The sequence below is a fragment of the Pygocentrus nattereri genome, chromosome 15 (genome assembly GCF_015220715.1).
Source record: "Pygocentrus nattereri isolate fPygNat1 chromosome 15, fPygNat1.pri, whole genome shotgun sequence".
NCBI classification, from domain to species: Eukaryota; Metazoa; Chordata; class Actinopteri; order Characiformes; family Serrasalmidae; genus Pygocentrus; species Pygocentrus nattereri.
The window spans coordinates 39,863,982-39,888,303 of record NC_051225.1 but is presented as its reverse complement, the minus strand read 5'-3'; the positions used below and the strand labels follow the sequence as shown (position 1 = coordinate 39,888,303).

Genomic DNA, 24,322 nt, shown 5'->3' with positions numbered 1-24,322 from the left:
TGTAGTTCTACAGTACAGCTGAGTCTGATCCACTCATACCAGCACAACACACACCAACACACCACCACGTCGTCAGTGTTGCTGCAGTGCTGAGAATGACCCACCACCCAAACAGTACCTGCTCTGTGAGGGTCCATGGGGGTCCTGACCACTGAAGAACAGGGTAACAGAGTATCAGAGAAACAGATGGACTACAGTCTGTAACTGTAGAACTACAGAGAGCAGCTATACAGTAAGTGGAGCTGATAAAGTGGACAGTGAGCGCAGAAACAAGGAGGTGGTTTTAATGAAATGTCTGACGTGTTTATGTACCTTGAATATGTACTTTACCCTTTTCATAATTTGGCAAAATAGCAATAAAACTGTGATAAATCCTGCATAAGCCCTCACAGACAGACAGACAGACAGACAGACAGACAGACAGACAGACAGATAGATAGATAGATAGATAGATAGATAGATAGATAGATAGATAGAGACTTTATTGATCCCGAAGGAAAGCCAGTAGCAGACGCACAACACTATACAGTAACTGTAAATGGGTGTAGACATATAACAAGAACAAATAAACCAGATCCTCCCTACAGGCAGAAATACAAATAGGAAAAAATATAAATATATGAAAATATATAAAAATCTGGAGGTATGTAATCTTGCTCTTCTCTGTATTTGGTCTGTTGGCATGCTCATTTGGAAATCTGGCCCTCAGTGAACGTCACTGATTCAGGAAACTGACAAATGTTGGAACAAGTGGCAGAACAGATGTGCTGTGGTTGAGACTGGAGTTCCGCTTGGAATGACGCTAAGAGGCCTGTTGGCCGGTACGCCCAAGGCCGTCATGTCAAATCTCTGAGCCCGGGATAAAAATACCCCGTATGCATTGCTGTGAGTTTTAAACAGTTTAAACATATTAATCTGGGCATTAAGTGTGTTTTTGCCAGTAAACACTCTGTAAAGGAACTGAAAGTGTCAGTGTTGTTTTCGGCTGAGTTATGAATGTTGGTCAGAACACGGCTTTGGTTCTCTTGGTCTCTGTTTTAAGTTAGATGTCGTATGTAAACATTGTCAGTGATTAAAAGTCCCTTCACTCCTCACTCTAAATGGTCCATATTTTTTATGATGTCACAAAATCCAACACATTTTCATACACGACAAAAAACAATATCTTATCAAGTGAAATGATCTCAAATCTAGTCAATATCTGTCACGATTGGCCACTCCCAGTCTCCTCATGTGCTTTCGTCTAGCTTGTAATCCTGTCCTGTGCTTTTGTTTTGATTTCTTCCCAGTCCGGCCCCCTTGTTTTCTGACTCCAGTGTTTTCCACCTGCGTCCTGTTATCCCTCGTTATCCCTGTTTGTATTTAAGCCCTGTGTTTTCCTGAGTTGCTTGTTTGATATGTTTCATGTTTGGGGTCTGATGTGTTGTATGTTGTTTGATCTTCCGGCCCTGACGTTTATTTAACCTGTTTATTTTCATTATGCCCATCCCACCTTATCTTCGTGTTGGCTCTCTGACCCTGATTTTGGATTTACCCGTAATAAATCTTGCTTTTCTCTGCACATGCGTCCGTCTCCTCATCACTCCTCGTTACAATATCTAACATTTCCCATTTTGAGATGGTCGTGCACTTATCAGAAGATATTCTAACTCATTTTTAGACATTTTTACTTGTTTTCGCTAATTTTATGAAGTAAAATTGTCTCAATATACTGGCAGATAATTTTGCTTGTTTCAAGCACGTTTCTTAAAACAAGCAATAATAAAACTACTTAAAACAGTCTAGAAATAAATAATCTTAAATGAAGCTTACAGCAATGTGAACAGGAGAAATATTGGATTTACCGGCCACATTAAAGATCATTTTACTTCACCAGATACTATTTTATTGCAGTGTGTACACACCTATTCGGTATATAGCAGTTTAGCCCCGCCCACTCACACTGAAGTTACAAGGAGTGTTTCCAGGCTGCTTTTTGAATTAGGTGTAATACAGGACAGGCAATCAGAATATCCTCTGTGCAGGTACAGTTTTTTGCTCAGGCCACCAGTCCATCACAGGGTAGACAGATCTATACATTCACACTCACACCTAGAGGCAACTGAGGTGGTGGTTGGTTAGTGTAGTGGATGACTGGGTTGAGTGGTTGACACTGTTGACTGGGGTTCAATCCCCACCTGGGCAAACACCCTACACTATACCAATAAGGGTCCTTGGGCAAGACTCCTAACACCACCTTGGTCTACCTGTGTAAAAATGAGCGTCAGCCAAATGCCGTAAACTTAGCATGTCCAATTGGCCTGACAGCACGTCTATGGACTGTGGGAGGAAACCCATGCAGATGCAGGAGAAAGCCCACATCGAAAGGACCCTGGCCACCCAACCGGGAACTGAATCCAGGCCCTTCTTTATGGACACGGTACAGTTATGTTTCCTGACTAAAAGTACTGAAGATCCGCCCCAGTGACCGTTTACAACCTTTAACTCTGGGAGTGTAGTGATTAAGAAGGACAGTCATGTAGAAATGAACCATCACTGGTTGTGGTGTATAAACCTATGCAAACATTAATAGTGTGCCATAAAAAGGGGGGAAAACAATGCAAGAACTATTTAAAGCTGAATTAGGAGGACGCACTGCCCTCTTCTGGTAGAGAAACAGCATGACGCAGTGCTTGAAGTTGAAAGACTCAGGTTTGAGCACATCTAATACACACACACACACATACACACACATACACACACACACAGACACACACACATACACACAGACAAACACATTTTCTAAGCCGAAATCTTATACATTTTTATAAAATTAAAAAAATAACACGCACAGTTTGGTCACTCTGTGGCAAATACCCAGAGACAGTTCTAATGCACTTGTTGTGGCACTGCCAATATGTGAAAATCATAATATTGATAATCATAATATTGATGAATACACATCTTTATAGAAACACCCAACAAATAAATGCTGTGGAAAACTCGATTAGAAACAACATGCACACGTTACTGAAGGCACTATAGTATTATTTATGATGAAAAAACAGATTTGTGGTTTTTTTTTTTTATGCAAATCACAGAGATAAATGTGCTCTTGCATATATGAAAAATATTGTACTCTTAATCGCTGTCCCTGCTGAAAAAGCAAGACCATTAGAACCACTGGGATTCAACCCTGATGATTTTGCTTGATAGTGGGAATTGGCCTAATGGTTACAATTAGAGGGACACATTTAGATCCAATTAGGAAACCTTTAAATGCGTCCAGAATCAATCCGAGAGCACTAGATACACACTTAGAGTCCTTTCCGCTGTGACATGAACCCATCACGGAATATTCTTAGTGACTACTGGACACCAGCAGGAGCTTTTAATGGGTTCTGACTTTCTTCAGCAGGAAGGTTTTACGTTCTCAAACAGAAGGCCTCATGACTTTAACACGAGTCCTCGTTAAACAAAACGCAGGTAAACTGTTACAGCACGTAAAGAAGTTGCTTCTGAAGGAGTTCAGCAGAACATAACGGTTCTAAATAGAACCACAAACACTCAAAGAACCATTTGCATGCTTAAATGGTTCTTTATGCGGTGAAACGGTTCTTCAGATTGGTGGAGAAGGTTACATGGTTCTAAATAGAACCGTTTTGAATAGGGTTCTTAATAGCACAAAAACTGTTCTATTGTTTCAGGCTTGACATTGTAACAGTAACAGAACCCTGGTGCTGTAGAACTCATTCTCCACCAGTTTAAGCATGTGAAGGGTTATTTCATGTTCATGGATCTGTTTAGAACTATTATATAACAGTGCAGCTCAGTGTCTCTAAGTAGCAACGTGTTGTGTTTTGCTTTCACTGTAAAGCAGAGCTGGACGAAGTAGATAGACCATGTACTTGAGTTGAAGTCGAGACCCCCAAGGTAAAATATTCCTCCAGTAAAAGTAGAAGTTCCTCCTTTAGACCTCCACTGGAGTAAAAGTACTAAAGTATTTCCCTTCAAATGTACTTAAGTATAAAGTAAAAGTACTAAAAGAGGAATTCTGGCTCTGATGTCCTGTTATCATTTTTATAACCAGACTGGCTTCATGAACTCATTTCAGGTGAAAGTCCTCCAGCGTCTCTCTTGGTAAACCAGTCTTTTAATAGAACGTCATTAATTAGTGACGCTGACGTCTATTAAAATGATCAGAAGCACAAAACACTGAAGGTAAACAGTTTCCATCAGGGAGAACCGAGTGGCTCTGAAATCACTTTTTACACACAAGCAAAGTTTCAGTTTCAGATTTATTTACAACTTAGTTCCAAGTTTAAGTTGAATAAAAACTGGCTTTAAACTCAGGATCACAGATGAGCTCCTTTACTATGTTGATCTGTAGGCGTCTGTTCATAAACATAAACCAGCCCAAACTCATTTACTATAAAATGAAATGGTGTTTGTAGAAATTCAGAAAAAAGCCGCGTCAGTCTCGACTGCATATGTGGACATATTTCTATATTGAGCTCTATTTACACAAAGTTAGGTTAGTTCATCATTTATGTTGAACAGACTCTCCCAAAGTTTTACGCTGCTGCGCTGACGTTGAACCGCGTGCTGCACTGGGTCGGTATGACCAACAGGTCAAAACCAGCTCTAAACAAAGTGACCGCTGGGCCCTGATTGGTGCTCTGGCTTTGCGCTTCTTTCGTTTTGACATGTTACGTTTTTATACACACAGAAACCAAAAGGAACGACAGATTTCTCAAAATGTAGGAGGAAAAAGTCGATATTAGACTCTGAAATGTAGTGGAGTGAAAGGAGAAAGTCCAGAACGGAGAAACTTCAGTACAGATACACCAAAAATACTAAAGTACAGAAACCAATTACATTTACTCAGATACTCAGTTACTCAGTTACTGTCCACCACTGCTGTAAAGAAGTAAAATCCCTTTAAAATGCGTTAAATATGACTTTATATATTTATTTATATATTTTTATATAATAATAATAATAATAATAATAAAGAATTTATATTTATATGTATATATATATATATATATATATATATATATATATGTAAGCAGAAACGGTGAGAGCAGTGCGCATGCGCAGAGACAGCAGCAGAAGACGGAAATGGAGCAGGAGCTTCAGGGCGCAGTGAGAACATCGTCTCTATCATCTCGGATCTGCAGCGCAGGACTGTGATGGTCTTTCTGCAGAGCAGCTGGAGCAGAACCCTCGGTGCCTTGGCTGTGGTCGTCGCGGTGCTCGCAGCGATTCTTCACTACACGGACAGTCCGGAGGCCGAGGAGTGTCCGAGGTACGGGCCGCGTGTCTGTGACTGACGGGCGGTTGAACTCTAATAACCTTACCTGACTGACCTCACCTGCTGACCCTTTAAACACCAGCGCTGCACTTTAACCGTTTCTGTGTCGAAACCGCGGCTGGACAATTTCCAAACCGACAGAGCCGCGGCTTCGACACAGAACACAGGACCAGCTGTGGGTTCAACCCAGGAGCACTGGACTGGACTGGACTGGACTGGACTGTAGATCAGCTACATCACTCACAGGCCCTCAAACACCTGGCCACTTTATTAGAAACAGCCGCCTTCTGCTTCCACTGACTGGCCACTTTATTAGAAACACCCGCCTTCTGCTTCCACTGACTGGCCACTTTATTAGAAACACCCGCCTTCTGCTTCCACTGACTGGCCACTTTATTAGAAACAGCCGCCTCCTGCTTCCACTGACTGGCCACTTTATTAGAAACACCCACCTTCTGCTTCCACTGACTGGCCACTTTATTAGAAACACCTGCCTTCTGCTTCCACTGACTGGCCACTTTATTAGAAACAGCCGCCTTCTGTATCCACTGACTGGCCACTTTATTAGAAACATCTTCTGCTTCCACTGACTGGCCACTTTATTAGAAACACCTGCCTTCTGCTTCCACTGACTGGCCACTTTATTAGAAACACCCGCCTTCTGCTTCCACTGACTGGCCACTTTATTAGAAACACCCGCCTTCTGCTTCCACTGACTGGCCACTTTATTAGAAACAGCCGCCTCCTGCTTCCACTGACTGGCCACTTTATTAGAAACAGCCGCCTCCTGCTTCCACTGACTGGCCACTTTATTAGAAACACCCGCCTTCGGCTTCCACTGACTGGCCACTTTATTAGAAACAGCCGCCTTCTGTATCCACTGACTGGCCACTTTATTAGAAACATCTTCTGCTTCCACTGACTGGCCACTTTATTAGAAACACCCGCCTTCTGCTTCCACTGACTGGCCACTTTATCAGATATCATTTGAGTGGTGTTCTCTGCATAGCACTGAATTCATTTGCAAGCACTTGATATTCTGATAATTATATCAGATGGTGTCAGTAACTGGTTCAGTGTGTTTTCATGCACTTGAGTAGTCAGATAACGGGGAAACTCCAGGTCTACATGAGTCAGGCAGTAATCGGATTCCTGCTTTACAACCAGCCAGAAAGGCCAACCAGATAGTAAAAGAATAAGATGTGACTAGACATGGTGTAAAACTCAAACGTCATGCTACGTCTTTGTTTTTTTAAACATTGGGTCAAATATGAGTGTACATCATCTAACACACCAAGAATACTTAAGTCGAGTCTGTCGTCGGGTTCAGTGTCGCTCCAGAAGTGCTGTGCTGCGTCTCGCGGGTGCTGTGTACACGAGAGACACGAAAGAAATCAGAGTGAGAGTTTACATGCACTGAAAAACCCCAGTACTGGGATCAAATGAGCCTCTTCATCAGATTTCTGAACACTGACGGTGTTCCTGTAGAGAGTGGTCCTCCACCCACAAACATCTACGCAGGAGCAGCTCTGTGGCCAGAAGGGGACTTTTGATGAAGAGCTTGAGCAGTTGCTTTCCCAGTCACTCTGCACTGTTTCAGGTACGAACTGTGGTTCAACACATGGGCTACAGTTTCTAAATCGGAGGTGTCCAAGGTCCAGCGCCAGGGTCAAATGTGGTTTGTGGAGAAATTTTAATCAGCCCATGTCTTCTGTTTGAGAGCGTGCGATCCGTGGCCCTCCAGCCAGTACACTGTTCCTCCTTTCACCTGACTACTGTTAAATTACGCTGTAAAGCAAAGTTAGCTGAAGTTTGAGAGCCTTTCTTCTCTGCCTGGACCTGCAGCTTCATTTACTGACCACATTTAGTCCAGACTGCAGCCATGAAGCTCAAACTAACACTGAGAACCACAGACTCAGACGGAAATTTGACCTTTTTTTTCGAGAGCTGCAGCAAATGAGCCACATGTTTCAAAAGACTAATGAATTTCATGTAAACAGACGTGAAGCACAGCAAGAACAATACGGTAAATATTCAGGAGAGAAGCTAAAGCAGCTGTAGCTCCCCGAGTCTCACAGCACCGACTTCTCATCAGAGCCAATTCAGCAGGTCACACGTTCCACCTTTTGAGGTGGAAGAATAACGACTACTTACGCCGTTTAATCTGCTCCTCTGAATGAGGTCGCCGCATTTATTTAATATGTAAAGAACATGATCTAACAAAACCCGGACAATTCGATTTTTGTTTAGTCTCATAAATGATATTACTGATAAGTGAACATTTGAATAAGAATGCAATTAATACATTAGACGTTAGAGTACATAAATCTTGCATATAATATTGCGCTATTTCAGAAAATTCACAATCCACAGTATGTCAAGATCTTTTTTCTGACGTCTGATCAGTTGGAACAAATGAAGAAGTGCCAGAAGTGCTACGTTTAAAAAATCCCGCCAAAAACTCTGAACAAAGTGATTTTTATTCAGTATTTCTCACTAAATCCAGTTAAACGTTAAATAAAACGTGCAGTTGGTGAGTTTGTACAGGCACTGGCGATATACAGGATATGTTCAGAAAAGTAAATTGTTGTATTGTGACATAAATCATCTCAGTAACGAGGCATATTGTTCTATTGCCCAGTCTTATGGGTCAAATTTGCATAATTATTTCGAGCTGCAGTAACAAATGCATCTGTTTGGTGTTCTGAAGGATGGATTTGCAAGCGATGGAGGACAACTTCAGACAAAAGAATAAAAGCTGCTTCATTCTGGGAGCGTCCGGAGAGACCGGAAGAGTGCTGCTGAAGGAAATCGTGGAGCGCAGTCTTTTCTCTAAGGTCACTCTCATTGGCCGGCGGAAGCTGCCCTTTGAGGATAAAGCCTACGAGAATTTGGTAGTTATGTTGGTTACGTCATGTCTGTTTTCATACGCGTGAGCGTGAGCACACAGGTCTGTGCTGCTTCGACTGTGATTAACTTGGGTTTTTTACTCGTTAAGGTTCAGGAGGTGGTGGATTTTGAGAAGCTGGAGGATTACGCTGCAGCGTTTCAGGGCCACGATGTTGGATACTGCTGCCTCGGAACGACCAAAGCCAAAGCGGGAACTGTGAGTGTCTAAGGCAGAAGACTCGCCCGAGCTGAGTGACACCCTTTACACTTCTAGACAATAAAATAAGAGTTTTTGGGAGTAGGGCTGGGCAACATGATATTTTTTTATATATACACTGCTCAAAAAAATAGAGGGAGCACTCAAATAACACATCCTAGATCTGAATGAGTGAAATATTCTCATTGAATTCTTTGTTCTGTACAAAGTTGAATGTGCTGACAACAAAATCACAAACATCATCAATGGAAATCAGATTTATTAACCAGTGGAGGCCTGGATTTGGAGTCACACACAGAATTAAAGTGAAAAACACACGACAGGCTGATCCAACTTTAATGTGATGTCCTTAAAACAAGTCAAAATGAGGCTCAGTGTTGTGTGTGGCCTCCACGTGCCTGTATGACCTCCCTACAACGCCTGGGCAGCTCCTGATGAGGTGGCGGTTGGTCTCCTGAGGGATCTCCTCCCAGACTAATGCGAGTGAATATTGTGAAATGTTGCAGGAGGGGTTCATTCGTGTGGATCACGACTACGTTCTGAAGTCTGCGGAGCTCGCCAAAGCTGGGGGCTGCACACACTTCCACCTGGAATCCTCAAAAGGGGCCGACAAAACCAGCAGCTTCCTCTACCTGAAAACCAAGGTATGACTCCTGGAGCTGTTACTCACAAGGACACTGATTAAAGGTGCAGTGTGTAAGATTCAGACGGCTCTATTAGCGGAAATGGAAGACGGTTTACAAAACCGTGCGTTTATTAGTGTATAATCGCCTGTAACTACGAATCGTTGAGTTTTTTTGTTGTCTTAGAATGAGCTTTTCATGTCTACACAGGGCGTGGCTCCTCTTCAACAGAGGCCACCATGTTTCTGCAGTAGTCCAGGATGGACAAACCAACCACTGGTTCTACAGCAGTGGTCTCCAACACTCCTCCTTGTGGGCTACCTTCCTGCAAAGCCAGTTCCAACCACAGTTTGCCTCACCAGCTAAATAAACTCTTCCCAATCCCTGATTGGCTAATACAGGAGAATTAGTGTTCAGTAGAATAGAATAGAATTGTCTCTGTGTTTGCACACCTGTGGAATTAGACCTCTGCATTTAACCCATCCGTGCAGTGAACATGCACACTAGGGGCAGTGAGCACACTTGCCCAGAGCAGTGGGCAGCCCTATCTGCGGAGCAGTTGGGGGTTAGGTGTCTTACTCAAGGGCGCTTCAGTCACAGACTGTCAGCCAGGGGGGTCGAACCAGCAACCTTCCAGTCACAGGGCTGGTTCCCTGACCTCCAGCCCACGAAACAAGTTGAAACCAAGCTCTGCAGGAAAGTAGATCTCCATGAGGAGGGTTGGAGACCGCTGGCTCTAGAAAGTGCCTTTCACGTTTCTTTGTTCAAGTGGCTATTTGTCCACTAAAGCTGCACATTGCACCGTCCCTTTGTTTATTCATTCATAAATATCAGTGTTAAATGTAATCAGTGCAACTGTTGACGTTTATTGCTAGTCCATAGTCAGTAGCTCATTCACTGGAGGGATCAGCTCCACTGCACTGCCTCCTGCATAACATTCATACAGTTACTCTGTATTTTTGTACTGCACATTACTCTTGTTTCTTGTTTCGGTATATTTGATACTATTATTTATCTCTGCTTTTTGTAAATAGTATCTATCAATAATTGAGAATTAAAGTTTCAACATCTTGAATTATTTTTATTATTCAATCCTTTCACAATGATAATAATAGTTGTAAATAATGTAAACAAATGTAATTATAATAATTATTATTATTCTACAAACTAAATAATTTCACACTTTTCGAAATAAATCATAATAAAAATGACAACAAATGATAAAAAGTACAAAAAACAAGAGATTCATAAAACAAAAAAACAAAAAAAAGTCCTTACCCACTTCATGAGTTAATGTGCTGTGAGCTGCTGTATTTACTGTTTCTGTTGGTAAATAGTTTTATTTTGCTGCAGTAAACAACTTCAGACATTACATCGAGCTTAAATTAGCATGAAGAAATACTGTTTAGCACATGTTATTGTTATTATCATCATTATTATTGGCATTATTATTATTATTATTATTATTATTATTATTATAATACACTGAAACTGCTCCAGGCTTTACATCATTGACGTACCTCTATTTCAGACAGTGCAGTGCAGAGTTCAGAGCTGCAGCTGTATCACGTCATTCTCAGATGATTTATAATGGCTTAGGTGTGTCTTTATTATTGGACATCCGGAATGAAAGGAGGTCAGATGATCTTCTCGTGTCTGAGCAGGTCACTTCCAGTGGTCAAGTACTGGAAGACTAAAGCTGGGAGCCTGGAATGATGTTTCTCCGTTGGTGTTTTGCAGGGTCAGGTTGAAGCAGACATAGCAGAGCTGGGCTTTGAGCGCTACTCCATCTACAGGCCTGCGTACGCCATTACACTTTCACCTTTTTGCTTTATTATTTATTTCAAGTTTTACAGTTTTGCAAGAGTACAAATGTACACCGAGTACGATAACCTGTTTTATTTTTAATATTAAAGCAAATGTGGGGCCACTAAAAATACATAGATTATTATGTCATTAATTTAGCTTATTGTTTTTTCCCCCCATGCATATCAATATAACCCACGACTGATGTTTTGCAGTTTTGTACAGCGTATTATAACCAAATAAATTTTTTTTTTTTAATATTTAAACATTTGATTGGCTAAAAGTCATTTTTAGATATCTCTTGTATTTATTTTATTGTTTTCCTCCCATGAATGGCACTAGACCCAAAAGACAAATAGGTTTTGATTTAATTTTTCATTGTCGTATTTAGAGGCTTTGTCATGAATTTTTTGGCCATAATAAAAATGTTCTCGTAAAAAAGGGTTCCGTAGTAAAGGCCCTGGTTCTGTTTAGAATCATGAGTGCTGTGTCTGACCATTTCACACATAAATAGTTCTTTTTATGATGAAATGGTTCTTCAGATTGATGGAGAACGTGTTGTTCATGGTTCGGATACCAAACGGCTGCTGTTATTATGTCAGGATTGTAACGATAGCAGAACCCTTTTTGGTGCTATATAAAACCATATGCAACACATTGTCCATCAAGCTGAAGAACCAGTTCACCATGCAAAGAACCATTTATGCCAGAAATGGTCCTAGATTGAACTCGTGGTTCTAAATAGAACCATTTCATTTACGAGTTGAATTTACAACCATTGGTCACTGTGGAATTAGACCTCTGCATTTAACCCATCTGTGCAGTGAAACACCACATACACACTAGTGAACACACACACTAGGGGGCAGTGAGCACACTTGCCCGGAGCGGTGGGCAGCCCTATCCACGGCGCCCGGGGAGCAGTTGGGGGTTAGGTGTCTTGCTCAAGGGCACTTCAGTCATGGACTGTCGGCCGAGGGGATCGAACCGGCGACCTTCCGGTCACAGGGCCGGTTCCCTGACCTCCAACCCACGACTGCCCCTTGAGCATCTTTTTTTTAAGTCTATAGTATATTATATTCTTTAATTCTGAGCTGCATGTCATGCGTTATTTGTGATTAGGGTGTCTATGCTGTTGTTGTTATTTTTAGAGGTAATTGTTGTTTCCTTGCCCCCCCCCAGGGTTCTCCTGGTGGACAGGCAGGAGAGCAGGCCAGCTGAGTGGATGGCCCGGAAGTTTTTGGGTGCATTTTCCTCCGTTTTTTCCACGATGTCCATCCCCATCACCACTGTGGCCCGAGCCATGGTGACCAACACGCTCACTGATGGAGAGGCAAAAGTGGAGATCCTCGAAAACAAAGCGGTTTACAACCTGGGCAACATGGGAGAAAAACAGTGACCTTCATTCGTGCTTTAAGTGCTTTAATTCTGTGTAATTGCGTCGTATTTTGGTGCTTCAGAACGGGACGCTTTGTGAGGTGTGTATCATCGCATCATATTCTGTTTACAAATTTAAACTTGTGCACTTCCTTAAATGCATAAATAAGGGATGTTTCTGCTTAGCGGTGGAGAGGCTTCTGAAGCCTTAATTTATGCTCATCATTGTGAACTTTGATCTCTTCTGCTGTTTGTTTTATATCAATAAATTAGGGACGCAATAAACTTGCGCATTTAAACCCGTATGAATATGAATTGGGCTCCATTTGTCTCTACAAAACCAGTGTGAGCAAGGAAGGAGCGAAATGTCCATTTTTGTTTTTTCAGTTTCTGGCAGAATTTGAAAAAGCCTGTTGCTCTACACTAAACTTCACGATGAATGGACTAAGAAACGGCCCAAAATGACCCAAAATGTCTGGTTCCATTCACTTGCATTAAAAGTAAAGTCTGTTTGTTCCTTCTCCTGTAAATTTGGCGCTTTGAAGATGCAAGATTTCGTTCTGGCAGCTTCGACGTTTCATCATAGAACTCGTGGTTCTAAATAGACCCATCCTCTTAATTATAGAACCCTTGAAGAACCATCCTTTTAAAGAGTCTACCTAAGGCCCCAAAGCAGACCAGCTGATATGTCCAGCAGCACTGGATACTAGTAAATCTCCACCTTCTTCCCTGAGGTTTGGCAACAGCCGTATGCAGTCTTATCCTTTGGCTGGCGTTAGTGGCACAGCAGATGGCAGGAAACCCGCAGCGAGCCGTTTTAGAGCACGTCAAGCGTGGAAAACTTCAGGTCTGTACAACAAGGCACCGGGCCCCTGGCATCCCACTGTGTAGTGGTGCATCAGCAAGTGGAGGAAGCCTGGAGTGGGCAGCGAAGGGCCACATCATACAGGGTCCTTGTCGGGGTTTTTGAAGGAATATGTCTTTGAGTCACAGTTTAATAAAAGTTCTGTAAAAGTCATTCATTTAGAAATGATTAAGGTTATAGCCATATAGTTGAGACAGATGGATTTCTTCAGTGAGAAAACAAGCCCAGCGTTTGAATGGGACAGAATGAACGGCGCAGGCAGGGCTTTGTATGAAAGGGGTGTTAGATGGCAGAATGCACCTGGAGCTTGGAGAGGCCAGCAAAATTGCTTACATAGTAAAAGATGAAGGCAAGCTGACCCTCGAAGAGCGAAGTGAGCTGGTGAGTTCCAGCAAAAAAACGGGTCTTGAGATAAATGAATAAAGTACCCCCAGCTGCTCCCCGGGTGACGTGGATTGGGCTGCCCACCGCTCCGGGCAAGTGTGCTCACTGCCCCCTAGTGTGTGTGTTCACTAGTGTGTATGTGGGTGTTTCACTGCACGGATGGGTCAAATGCAGAGGGGTCTAATTTCACAGTGTGCAAACACAGAGATAAAACGGCTGTAAATTCTATTCTATTCTATTCTATTCTATTCTATTCTATAAACTTGAAACTAATGCGCCTTTAACGTCGCGCTGTAGATTTGGCGCCCCCTGTGGCTGCATGGCGCAGCTGCAGCTTCAGCGCGACCCGGAAGAATCTGAGCGGTCAGCATGGCGGAGCCCACAGACACACGTGAGAGAGCGAAGATGCTGAATTATCTGATTATTAAAGCTGATTTATTACAGCTGATTTATTAAAGCTGACTATTAAAGCTGTATTTCACCAGGGGCTGCGCGCTGTGGTGGGGGGGGCGGTTAAATCGCGGATTATCACATATGGAGTTCCCTGTGTGACTTGGTGGTCCGTCGGATGTGAAAGCGACCGTTTTCAAATATGGGACACATTTCAGCCTTTTATATAGTTACATACACTACATGATAGAAAACATTATATAAACAGTGATGTTCTGGATGTTAGTGTGTGCGTGTGTGTGAGTGTGTGTGTTTCCCCATCTCCAAGCGTCTCCTCGAGGAAGTCCAGTATTATATGTAGTTAAAAAGCAGCTCCTGGTTTGACCAATCAGTGCTCAGTAAATTGAGCTCATGATGTAATTGATGATATTAACGAGTCTCTGTGGCGGCTGTGAAGGTGTCCAGGAAAAATACGGACCCAAGGAATTCTTGTTACTTTCTATTGTTTTTGTTTATTTGAGTTATTAATGTGACTTTATTCTAATGTATGTTGTGATAAACTCACTGCTGAGGTCAACTGGTTAAAAACTGGCTTAGATGCCTAAAACTTTCACACAGTACTGTCTGTCTGTGTGTGTGTGTGTGTGTGTGTGTGTATAAGATTATGCTGATATTACTTATATATTCTAGGGTTATATGATATATGACATACTTCCAAATGAAGTGAGAATTATTGGAATAGCTAGCTGCATAACTAAACTCTAAACATGAGTTAAACCTGAGTTTAATGAAAGTTTAGTTCCCTGACAGGTTTTAAGGAAAATAGGTAACATCGTAACTGTTATAACTGCGCTGGGATTCAGTAATAAATCAGACATCAATGCATGATCCATGTATTATGTGCACGACATGTGCGGCTGTATATTTTTAAATGTGTGCTGCTCTTTATGATCAGATCAGATTTCCATATGGACGTTCATACTTTCGTTTGTTGCTCTTATTTGTGTTTAAACTCCATGTTTTGTCTGCGTTCCCTGTGAAGGAGGGTAACGTTTTTATGGTTCTGACTGTTCTGCAGGTCATGATGAGGTCCCTGATCTGTCCCTCAGTGAGGGTGAGGAGGAGGAGGACGATGAGGAACAATGGCAATGGATGGAGGAGGAAGCTGACGGTGTGTCAGTGTCCTGTCTTTTCTGCCAAAGGTAACAGTGAGCACACACTAATAAAGCGCACCCATTTTACTTGTGGATGTTTGTTATATCTGTTGTTATGTTATATCAACTCAGCCGTTTGCAAAAGTGAGTAAACTGACAGAAACGTTGTGTAACAAGTAACATCCACTCATCGGTCACTTTATTACGTACTTTATTAGGTGCTAGTAAAAGGCTGGACCCCCTTTTGCCTTCAGAACTGTCTTAATTCTTCGTAGCAGACTTTCAACAAGGTGTTGGAAACGTTCCTCAGAGATTCTGGTTGGTTATTTGAGTTCCTGTTGCCTTTCTATCATCTGGAACCAGTCTGCCCATTCTCCTCTGACCTCTCACATCAACAAGGCATTTCCGTCCACACAACTGACCGCTCACTGGACTTTTTCTGACCGTTCTCTGTAAACCCTAGAGATGGTTGTGTGTGAAAATCCCAGCAGATCAGCAGTTTCTGAAATACTCAGACCAGCCCGTCTGGCACCAACAACCACGCCACGTTCAAAGCCCCTTAAATCCCCTTTCTTCCCCGTTCTGATGCTCGGTCTGCACTTCAGCAAGTCGTCTTGACCACCTCTACATGCCTAAATGCAGTGAGTTGCGGCCGTGTGATTGGCTGATTAGCTATTTGTGTTAATAAGCGATTAACATACACTCACCAGCCACTTTATTAGGTATTTTTTCATGTGAAACCAATGCACAAATTAGAATCAAAGTATTTGTATTATTTTTCAGTCTTCAGTGCACCGTAATACTTTTTTTTGTTTATCAGTTTTGTTAATCGTAAAAATCAACAAGTACCATCATTATCTTTATGCCAGAGTAGACGATATGTTGCCCAGCACTTGGTTTCTTTTTTCCATTAAAGTTACAGTGTGTAAGAATTAGTGGCATCTAGTGGTGAGGTTGCAGATTACACCCAGCTGAATCTCTCTCTGTTCTCCCTCTCTGGTTTGTCCATTGAGGGCTACTGTAATAATAATAATGATAATAAGTTCAATTTAAGCCTTTCTCAAACCCAAGGACGATTTATAAAAAGATTAGTGAATAACAAAATACATAACAATAACACACACACACACACATACGCGCGCGCACACACACGCACACACATGCCTCTACATTTCCAGCAGCTAGTGAGGGGGGATTACCGTGACCACCATATAGAGTCACTTAACCAGCCCAAAAAGAGTCTTTAGCCATGGGAAAAGTCACCCTGCGACTATGGAGGGTCACACAGACAACCAGTTCAGGAAGCTCTGAAGGCCAAACAAGTCCTCAGCCACGAAGGGGGAGCGTTTTCCTGCAGCCGAACGCCACCAGTCCAAGCAGCCTCATAGCTGCAGTGCAGCATCACCCAAGTGGCCGACACCTGACAGCCACGTAGCCGTGATGTAGCGTCACTTAGACAGCTGGCCCGAGAGGCCTGGAGAGGCTCATGCAGCCTAAGGCTGCCGGTCCAGGCAGCCCCACTGATGCAGTGCTGCGTCATCCAATGTCATATCAGGTTCAGGCAGCCTCGTTGCCATAATCCAGCGTTTTTCAAGTGGATGGTCCAGGCTGCATCATATCTGTGATGTAGCATCACCTAAACAGCCAGTCCAAGAGGTCTCAGGTGGAGCCACAGGTGGAAAATCGCTGGAATAATGGCAAATTTCTCAGCCAGCAGGGAAACTTTAAAACATTCACACAAACAAGACAAAACAAAACGAAAACCGATTTTAATGAACTGTATTTATGCTTATTGTAACATAATGTGATACAGCAGTGTGATGATATGATTATGCTTTACTGAGTAAAGTACTGTAAGTGCAATAATGCTAAATTTAATCAATATAGTCCAGAATTCCTATCAAATCAGGCTCGGTAATCAGTGTCTGTTCTGTCCAACAGGTCACTCAACTCAGTCCCTGAAACGTTCCAGCACTGCCAGGCAGATCATGGTGTGAGCATCCTGCAGCTGGTGAAAGCCCACCGTAAGTACAATTAAAACATTTAATTGCTTTATTAATTTGCTTGTGTGGTGGGAATGATTTAAATTATTTAGTTATTTTATTATTTGCAATAATTCTTCACCAGGACTGGATGACTATGGATACATAAAGATGATAAACTACATTAGAACTGTGGTAAGTTTTTTTTTTTCCTGTGGCTCTTTTATTTACAAAAATAGAAAAACGTACAACAGCAGATCCGTGGCCCTCGTTCTCCGACGTCTTCCTAGGTTTGGTCTTAAATGTGTTCTTGTTCCTGTCATAGTTTGTCACTTAAATGTAGTAGTATTGATTTTCTTTTCTTTTGTCCGTTTGTGCTTAGACATGACTCTTAATATCGACCAGCCAACGGTCTGTCCAGTCTTGACGTCTGATATTTTTTTTACGTGATCCCAGGATGACATCGTGCTTTTGTGGGTGTGTTTTGTTCTGTAGAAGTGCAGTGGAGAGACCTTGGCAGTGTTCGATGGTGCTGTGCCGTGGGACAGCGATGAGTTCATGAAGCCGGCTTTGCCTGATGATCCTCTGCTGCAGATAGGTACAGAAAACAGGCTAAAACCCCACTTTCACTGTACTGCCTGTAGGTGAGTTGGACCAGTGGAGGCAACCAAACCTCTGTGTGTTGTGACATCACAACCACAACTTACTGAGACAGTGCACTTGAGCATGAAACCAGAAAAAGTGGATGTTCTGGTCTTCTTGGCCAAAAGAAAGCTTTGATTTATACAGGAGCGTTCTGCTATAACTCCTGTTAGGATGAAGCATTCTGAACCGAAAGAATACGCTGCACACCTTGTTATGACCCGAGAACAAGTCGAACTGAGCCATTCTCACGACCCGATCCACCCAGAAAAAAAACACCAGCCAGAACAAACAAAGCCCAAAAACAACACAAAACAACAACAAATGAGGAGGAAAACGAGACGACCCCCAAGTGTGTTGCGACCCGGTCTAGGTCAGGCAGTAACAATATGAAAGAGTGAGATGTGGTGATGTGAGTGAGACACGAAACACCAAATGCAACTATTAAGTTCAAGACTGCGTTATGTGACTAAGATGAATACAACAGTAGATTTACACACCGGCAACAACCTCAGGAATGGCCCAAACTTTAATAAACTAACTTTACTTTACATCTCCGTCCACCTTCCCTACATACAAACAAGAAGAAATAAAAGACAGTGTTCCAACCTACCAGAGGTGGACGAAGTACACAAAACAAGTACTGGAGTTAAAGTTTTAAAAATTAAAGTTTTCTGTCAGACTCTGGGAGTATGCACCCGCAGGCTGTCTGACGCCTGCCTCGTGGCTCCGACGCAAGAGCATCCTGGCTTCTTCGAAGCTCCGTGTACTGAGGAGCACACGGCATGCTGTTTGGTTCAGACTGCTTCATCCTAGAGAGAGTGAATCTCCCCATAGAAAGTAATCGCAGTTTAAATTGCAGTCGCAATATTGATCAGGAAAATCGCAATTGGATCTTCTCCCTGAATCTTCATATGCAACATTTAAGTTCCAGTCAGTAGTTCCCTGGGAAGCGAACTGCACAGGGTATTCAGACATTTTAAGGGTCAGTCCAAACCACAGGGAGTGAAAAGTTCCATTGGAAGGGAACTTTGAGCAGCACAGGGACGAGTGTTCATTGTAGTGAACTTCACAGGAAACTGCAGGAAAGTTTACCCATCAGTCACTGCATGCCTCTCAGAGATGTGTGTCTGACTATGAAGCTGCAGAACGTTACGGTTGGGGGTATTTATGAACTGCGGTTCCCTTAATCGACATCTCAAGCTCAGGTGTTTAGGGAATATAATGCCAGGATTTTGTCCCAGCCAACAAATTTCCAATGTGAGGGCAGAATATGAGCTTCGGGAACGATGAACAGGTCTTGTAGTGACTTTGAAACGTGATGAAAAATCTAGTGTCAGAACTTTTTGTACTTTTCGACCGAGTTTGACATCTGCTATGACGCGTTCCTCGGCGTAACCGATAGGGTGAGCTCTGTCTGGTGCACAGATGAAAAGGCAGCGCGGCTGGCTGTTGCAGATTTATAGTAAAACAGTGACACAGAGGAAAGGTTCTATGAGTTGTGGCAGCAGGGAGAACCGCGATGAGCCCGAAAGGAAAAACATTGGAGAGAACAAGCGTTTATAGTGTCTGCTTACATACAGTGAACATGACAGGTACATTTATATGTTAACACATTTGTTACCGCAAGTTCGCTTTGAAGGACAGTCGGCCAACAGTCGTCTTCTGACACCCGGGAATGGATCCACAACAGCCTTTTCTCTTTTTCTGTTCAGCATCGCATTGGGCCTCAATGTCCAGTCTCTTTATTCTTTTTAATATAAGTTTATTCTTATATGTGTTCTTGAGAAAAGTCCAAAGACAAAGTCTACGTCAGATTCACAGGCTGCTGTAGAGTTGAGTGTGTGTAGATTCTGGTTTTACCCAAGAACAAATTCCAAAAAAAAATCATGGGTGAATGTGAATTTGAGTCTTCGTCAAAACTGCGCAAGTGAAATTTCTCCAACCCGTAGAGCCGCAAAACTCCCGACCAAAACACGCAGAGGATTCGTGGCACTATGATCGTCTGATCTGACATAGTGACGGTTGTGAAAGACAGAAATGATCATAGTCTGATCCCGACGTTAGGAACCCTGTGAGATGGAGTTCAGCTCTTGTGTTTCATCGGTTGTGCATTATAACTTGCATAGCAACTGTTCAGAGCCGTAGGTTTCATCTTCATCTAGTTTATAGTTCACAATATGGAGTTCCTGACGTTCAGCCGTGGTCTGGGGTGTGTTGTCATATCCTGCAGATTTGGAGGAGCTGGTTGGGGCTGAGTTGGTGGTGGATGCTGCGGCGAGCGGTCAGGATGAAGCTTTGCTCCAAAGAGCTCGGCAGGCGGAGGAACGGGCCGCGCGCTCAGAAGAGGCTCTGGCCCGCGCCATGGAGGACCTGCAAAACCTCAAGTGAGTTTTACTTTTACCAGGAACGTAACCCAGTTTCAGTGCATGCCGTTATCAGGCCCTACTTATGGAGAGCTTCTGTCCTTCGGCTCAAAGGGGAATCGTGCAGTATAATTAAATAGCTATGGGGGAAACAGTCGTTCAGAGCGGTTTGGTGTCAAACACTCTGTTCTACAGAAACTTAGAGAGTCAGAAGCGTCCACAGTGGTGGTGATGGGAACCAGACGTCCCTCTATAAGCTCTTCACAGAAAGTTCCTACATGAACTGGTTCTGAATTCACTGCCTGATGACTGAGATGCTGCTTTATGAGAGTTTAGAGAACTTCAACTCCATTCTTACAAAGTTAAGTGATACTTTTTTGATCCCACAACTGGGGAAATTCCACCTCCGCATTTAACCCATCCGTGAAGTGAAACACCACATACACACTAGTGAATACACACACACTAGGGGGCAGTGAGCACACTTGCCCAGAGCAGTGGGCAGCCCTATCCACTGCGCCCGGGGAGCAGTTGGGGGTTAGGCGTCTTGCTCAAGGGCACCTCAGTCATGGACTGTCAGCACTGGGGATCGAACCAGCGACCTTCTGGTTACAGGGCCAGTTCCCTAACCTACAGCCATTACAGGTTTTCCACTATTTTCCCATCATCAGCATTCCATATAAAACACGGAAGACACATGTAGGTTTACTGGTGGATTCGGATGGTAAATAAAGTGTCTATATCTGTGTTGTAGTCATGGTGACCCCTGGTTCCCATCACCACCACTGTAATGAAATCTGAACTATTTCACTCCTCACTCTGTTTACATCTCACACACTCAGTTATCGGGGAATTTTCACACATTGTTGGAATTCCCAATGGACGTGTTCATACCTGAGCTGTCTTAAAACAATAATGGTCTCAAGCGGCCAGCATAACAACACTGGTTGACAGCTTACTGTGTTAGTTGACTATCTAGATTACAGTCATTATTATTATTATTATTAATGAAGAATTTCATTAATAGATTTATTTCTCAACATTTTCAGAGCATTTAAACTGCGTATAGATGAGTCAGACCAGTCAGAATCAACTGATAAAACGCATACTGTGACATTACAACCACAACCACCAACCTGGCAGTCTGCCCTTTTCAGTCTCCAGCCAGAAAAAGTGGATATTCTGGTTTCTTAGCCCAAAATATCAGGCCTGGACGTCGATAAGCAGAAAATAATCACAATTTAAGTCACAGTCACGTTATTGATCAGAAAAGTAACATTTGGATATTTTTCCTAAATCATTCAGTTCTAGATTAAAGTGTCTATTTTGAATATAATCTGTAGAATTTGACCTGCTGGACGTCCCTGTGAAACAGTGCCTGTTAAACATTGTGTTCATTATAAATTTCTCATTCAGCCACTTATTTTATTTGTTTTTTCGCGATATGTTCTTAAAACAAAAAGAAACAAAACTTAGCAAACCTATTATAGTTTATGCATGAAGCAAAAGTTTTCACAACCCAAATTACATGTTTAGAGCGAAACGCATCCTTTACAGGAAACTTAAACGTGTTATTTTTCTGCAAATTTACTGCTAAATTTTTTTTATTGAGCTTAACACAGTAAATGATATAAAACTTTAGCATAGGCCACATTTCATGTTTATTTTTTTCCCTATATGATAAAACAAATAAACAGTAATGGTGTTTTAAAATGTGCAAAGGATGTGTAACTTATTTACACTTAGAAAATCAAGAATAATTCTTTTTTTTACAGTTAGCATTTGTAATAGAAGTGGGGCAATATTGCAAAAACGCTGTGATCCCTCAGGCAATTAATTAAATGATATATCACTATTAATTGTTTAGACATCTGATCAGCTTGCACAGAGGAAAAAGAGCCATTATAGCCTCATTTAAAAAATTCTATCAAAAACTGTGAACACTGTGATTTATATTCAGTATTTGGCGCTAAATATGCTCTTTGTAATGAAATGAAACACGCAGTTGGTCAGTGTCTACAAGTACTAACGATATACACCATATGTTCAGGAAAGCGTACTGTACTGTACTGTAATTCATCACAGTAATGATGTATATTCTCACTGTCCAGACGTGTGATTGCTGGTTTGAGTCAGTGCTTTAGTGTCTCGCGTTCGTTTCCTTTCTTCTTGCTGTGAGATTGTGAGTGCACCACTGGGGGGCAGCATTGAGCTCGCTTTTATGTTGAGGTGCAGTAAGGCAGAAAGTGTTGCGGGAGAAAGAGGGGGAGGTTTGGGGGGGGAGGGGGGGAGGGGGGGGGGGGGGGCGGGAGGGTTCGGAAGTTGGAGCTCAGGGTAAAATTCCACTGCAGTGTTTAAGGTTGGGGCGTGTGGGCGCACGTGCACACGCTCACGCGCACACGTGAGTTTGATGGAAGAAAACGAAGCCCTTGTGGCTCCTCACTGACCTCTGTTTGTGTGTGTGTGTGTGTGTGTGTGTGTGAAGGGTGCTAGCCCAAGGCCTGGTGCTGAACGCGGGTAGACCAGGGCCCTCATGCTCGGGGGCCATCGCAGAGCTTCGGGAAGACGAGGACGAAGCGTACTTCAGCTCATACGGACATTACGGCATTCACGAGGAAATGCTGAAGGTGGGGCACAGAACCAGAATCACAAACGCTGCGATTTCACATACACACAGTCTGGATGTGCACTCGCACTCTCAAAGATGCTTCTTCACACGTTCTTTAGTAAAGACAGTAGTTCTGTGTAGAACCAAGAATAGTTTGCATGGTGAAATGGTTCTTCAGATCGATGGAGAATGTGTTTCCTATGGTTCTCTATAGCACCCAAAAGGGTTCTGCTGTTATTACCACTTCAAGATTATACACAGTATTTTACATTACACCGTTTTACTGTGCTAAGATCAATTTAAGCATGAAACGGTTCTTTAAATATTCATGGTTCTATATAGAAGCACTGTCTTTACTGCAAACCCTGAAGACCCATCTTTATTAAGAGTGTCATGTGAAAATATAAACAACAGAATGGTGAAATAAATATGCATACAGACAATAACAATACGCCTAATGTAAAAGGTAGAATTATATTAGAAATATTATAAATTATTATTGATTCATTTTTAATGTTTTATGAATATTTCAGATATAAATATTGTTTTATGATATTTTGTTCCAGTGAGTGGTCCACACCAGAAAATGGGTTTAAATGGGGTTAAAATCTATTTTAAATAATAATAATAATGATGATGAAAATTTCAGTGCGTTATTCTTTCCGTTATTATATTATCCACAGCTTAAACAAATTACACAAATCATATCAGCACAATTTTGTATATTTATCTGCAACGAAATCAGTTTTATATTGTTTGGAAATGACTCCAAACCTTTGAGTCGTAGTAGATCTCTCACAGAAACGCCTTCTGCCCCAGTTTAATGCATAGTGCTCCCGTTTACTGCAGGTGTAGATTTTTGTGTTTAATATTATTCTGATTATTATTATACAGCCGTTCTTTTCAGGGTTGATCCTCGTCCCTGTAGTTAAGTTATGGGGGTCTAATGGTGTGTGTGTGTGTGTGTGTGTGGGGGGGGGGGGGGGTTAGGCTCATCAGTGCGCACACACTGCGGTAAAAGCTGAATAAAGCCGCCTGCTGATTGGAGCTCATTTCTCTTTACGTTAACGCAGAGTTTTGCGTCAGAGCCGAAACTCCGTCACTCCGCCGCAGTGTGTGAGGGGTGTGTGTGTGTGTGTGTGTGCGCGAGTGGTGCAGAACGGCTTTTACTGACCGCCGTGAAACCATCATCACAGGTCAGAGCAGTGTCTCGGGCTCTAGTGCTCTGTTCCTCGGCAGTGTCAGTGAAGACTCGGCGTGTAGAGCCCTCTCGGTGTTAGATCACATTAACTTCGGAATCATCCGTAACGGACATTTGTTCGGCATCTCCTTAAATCCCAGTTGTCGGTGTTTGTCAGAAAACCTGCTTTTCTTTTCTTTTACATGGTGTAAACATTTCATAATGAATTGGTGAATAAAAATGGTCATAAAAAATAAAAAATTAAGCGAAAAGCATTTTTACTTCGTATTTTTACTGCAGTCCTAGACTCTTAAAAAAAGACGGTTCTTCGGTGCTTCAATCTGGAGCCATTTCATGTTTAAATGGTTCTCTGGGTGGTGAAATTGTTCTTCACATTGATGGCAAATGTGTTCTATTATCAGACAGGGTTCTGCTGTTGTGACCATGTCAAGCCTGTAACAGCAGAAGAACTATAGAACCATTTTCAGAACGGTTCCGTATAGACCCATCCTAAATCTGAAAAGCTCTTTCGTTAGGCAGAGA

General features: G+C 42.4%; 2 protein-coding genes across 4 annotated transcripts in view; both read left to right on the top strand.

Moving 5' to 3' along the window:
* Positions 1–5,074: 5,074 nt before the first annotated feature.
* htatip2 (HIV-1 Tat interactive protein 2) lies at positions 5,075–12,513 on the top strand. Its single transcript, XM_017718599.2, has 6 exons — positions 5,075–5,290; positions 8,007–8,190; positions 8,295–8,402; positions 8,909–9,046; positions 10,766–10,827; positions 12,014–12,513. Exons 1-6 carry the CDS (start codon positions 5,175–5,177, stop codon positions 12,228–12,230), a joined length of 825 nt encoding a protein of 274 aa, XP_017574088.1. The 5' UTR covers positions 5,075–5,174; the 3' UTR covers positions 12,231–12,513.
* Positions 12,514–13,765: 1,252 nt separating this feature from the next.
* The window catches only part of prmt3 (protein arginine methyltransferase 3), a 126,339-nt gene continuing 115,782 nt past the window's right edge, over positions 13,766–24,322 (top strand). For all 3 annotated transcript variants that reach the window (XM_017718597.1, XM_017718598.2, XM_037545508.1), the window contains exons 1-7: positions 13,766–13,848; positions 14,926–15,049; positions 16,943–17,025; positions 17,129–17,178; positions 17,479–17,581; positions 19,859–20,012; positions 22,477–22,618. In XM_017718597.1, the coding sequence (XP_017574086.1) occupies positions 13,827–13,848; positions 14,926–15,049; positions 16,943–17,025; positions 17,129–17,178; positions 17,479–17,581; positions 19,859–20,012; positions 22,477–22,618 (678 nt within the window). In that variant the 5' untranslated portion in view covers positions 13,766–13,826. The remainder of the gene's footprint in view (positions 13,849–14,925; positions 15,050–16,942; positions 17,026–17,128; positions 17,179–17,478; positions 17,582–19,858; positions 20,013–22,476; positions 22,619–24,322) is intronic.

Coding starts and splice junctions, on each gene's coding strand:
- htatip2 (XM_017718599.2), top strand. CDS start 5,175: ATGGTCTTTCTGCAGAGCAGCTGGAGCAGAACCCTCGGTGCCTTGGCT. Junction 8,191..8,294: donor ATAAAGCCTACGAGAATTTG/GTAGTTATGTTG, acceptor TTACTCGTTAAG/GTTCAGGAGGTGGTGGATTT. Junction 9,047..10,765: donor TCCTCTACCTGAAAACCAAG/GTATGACTCCTG, acceptor GGTGTTTTGCAG/GGTCAGGTTGAAGCAGACAT.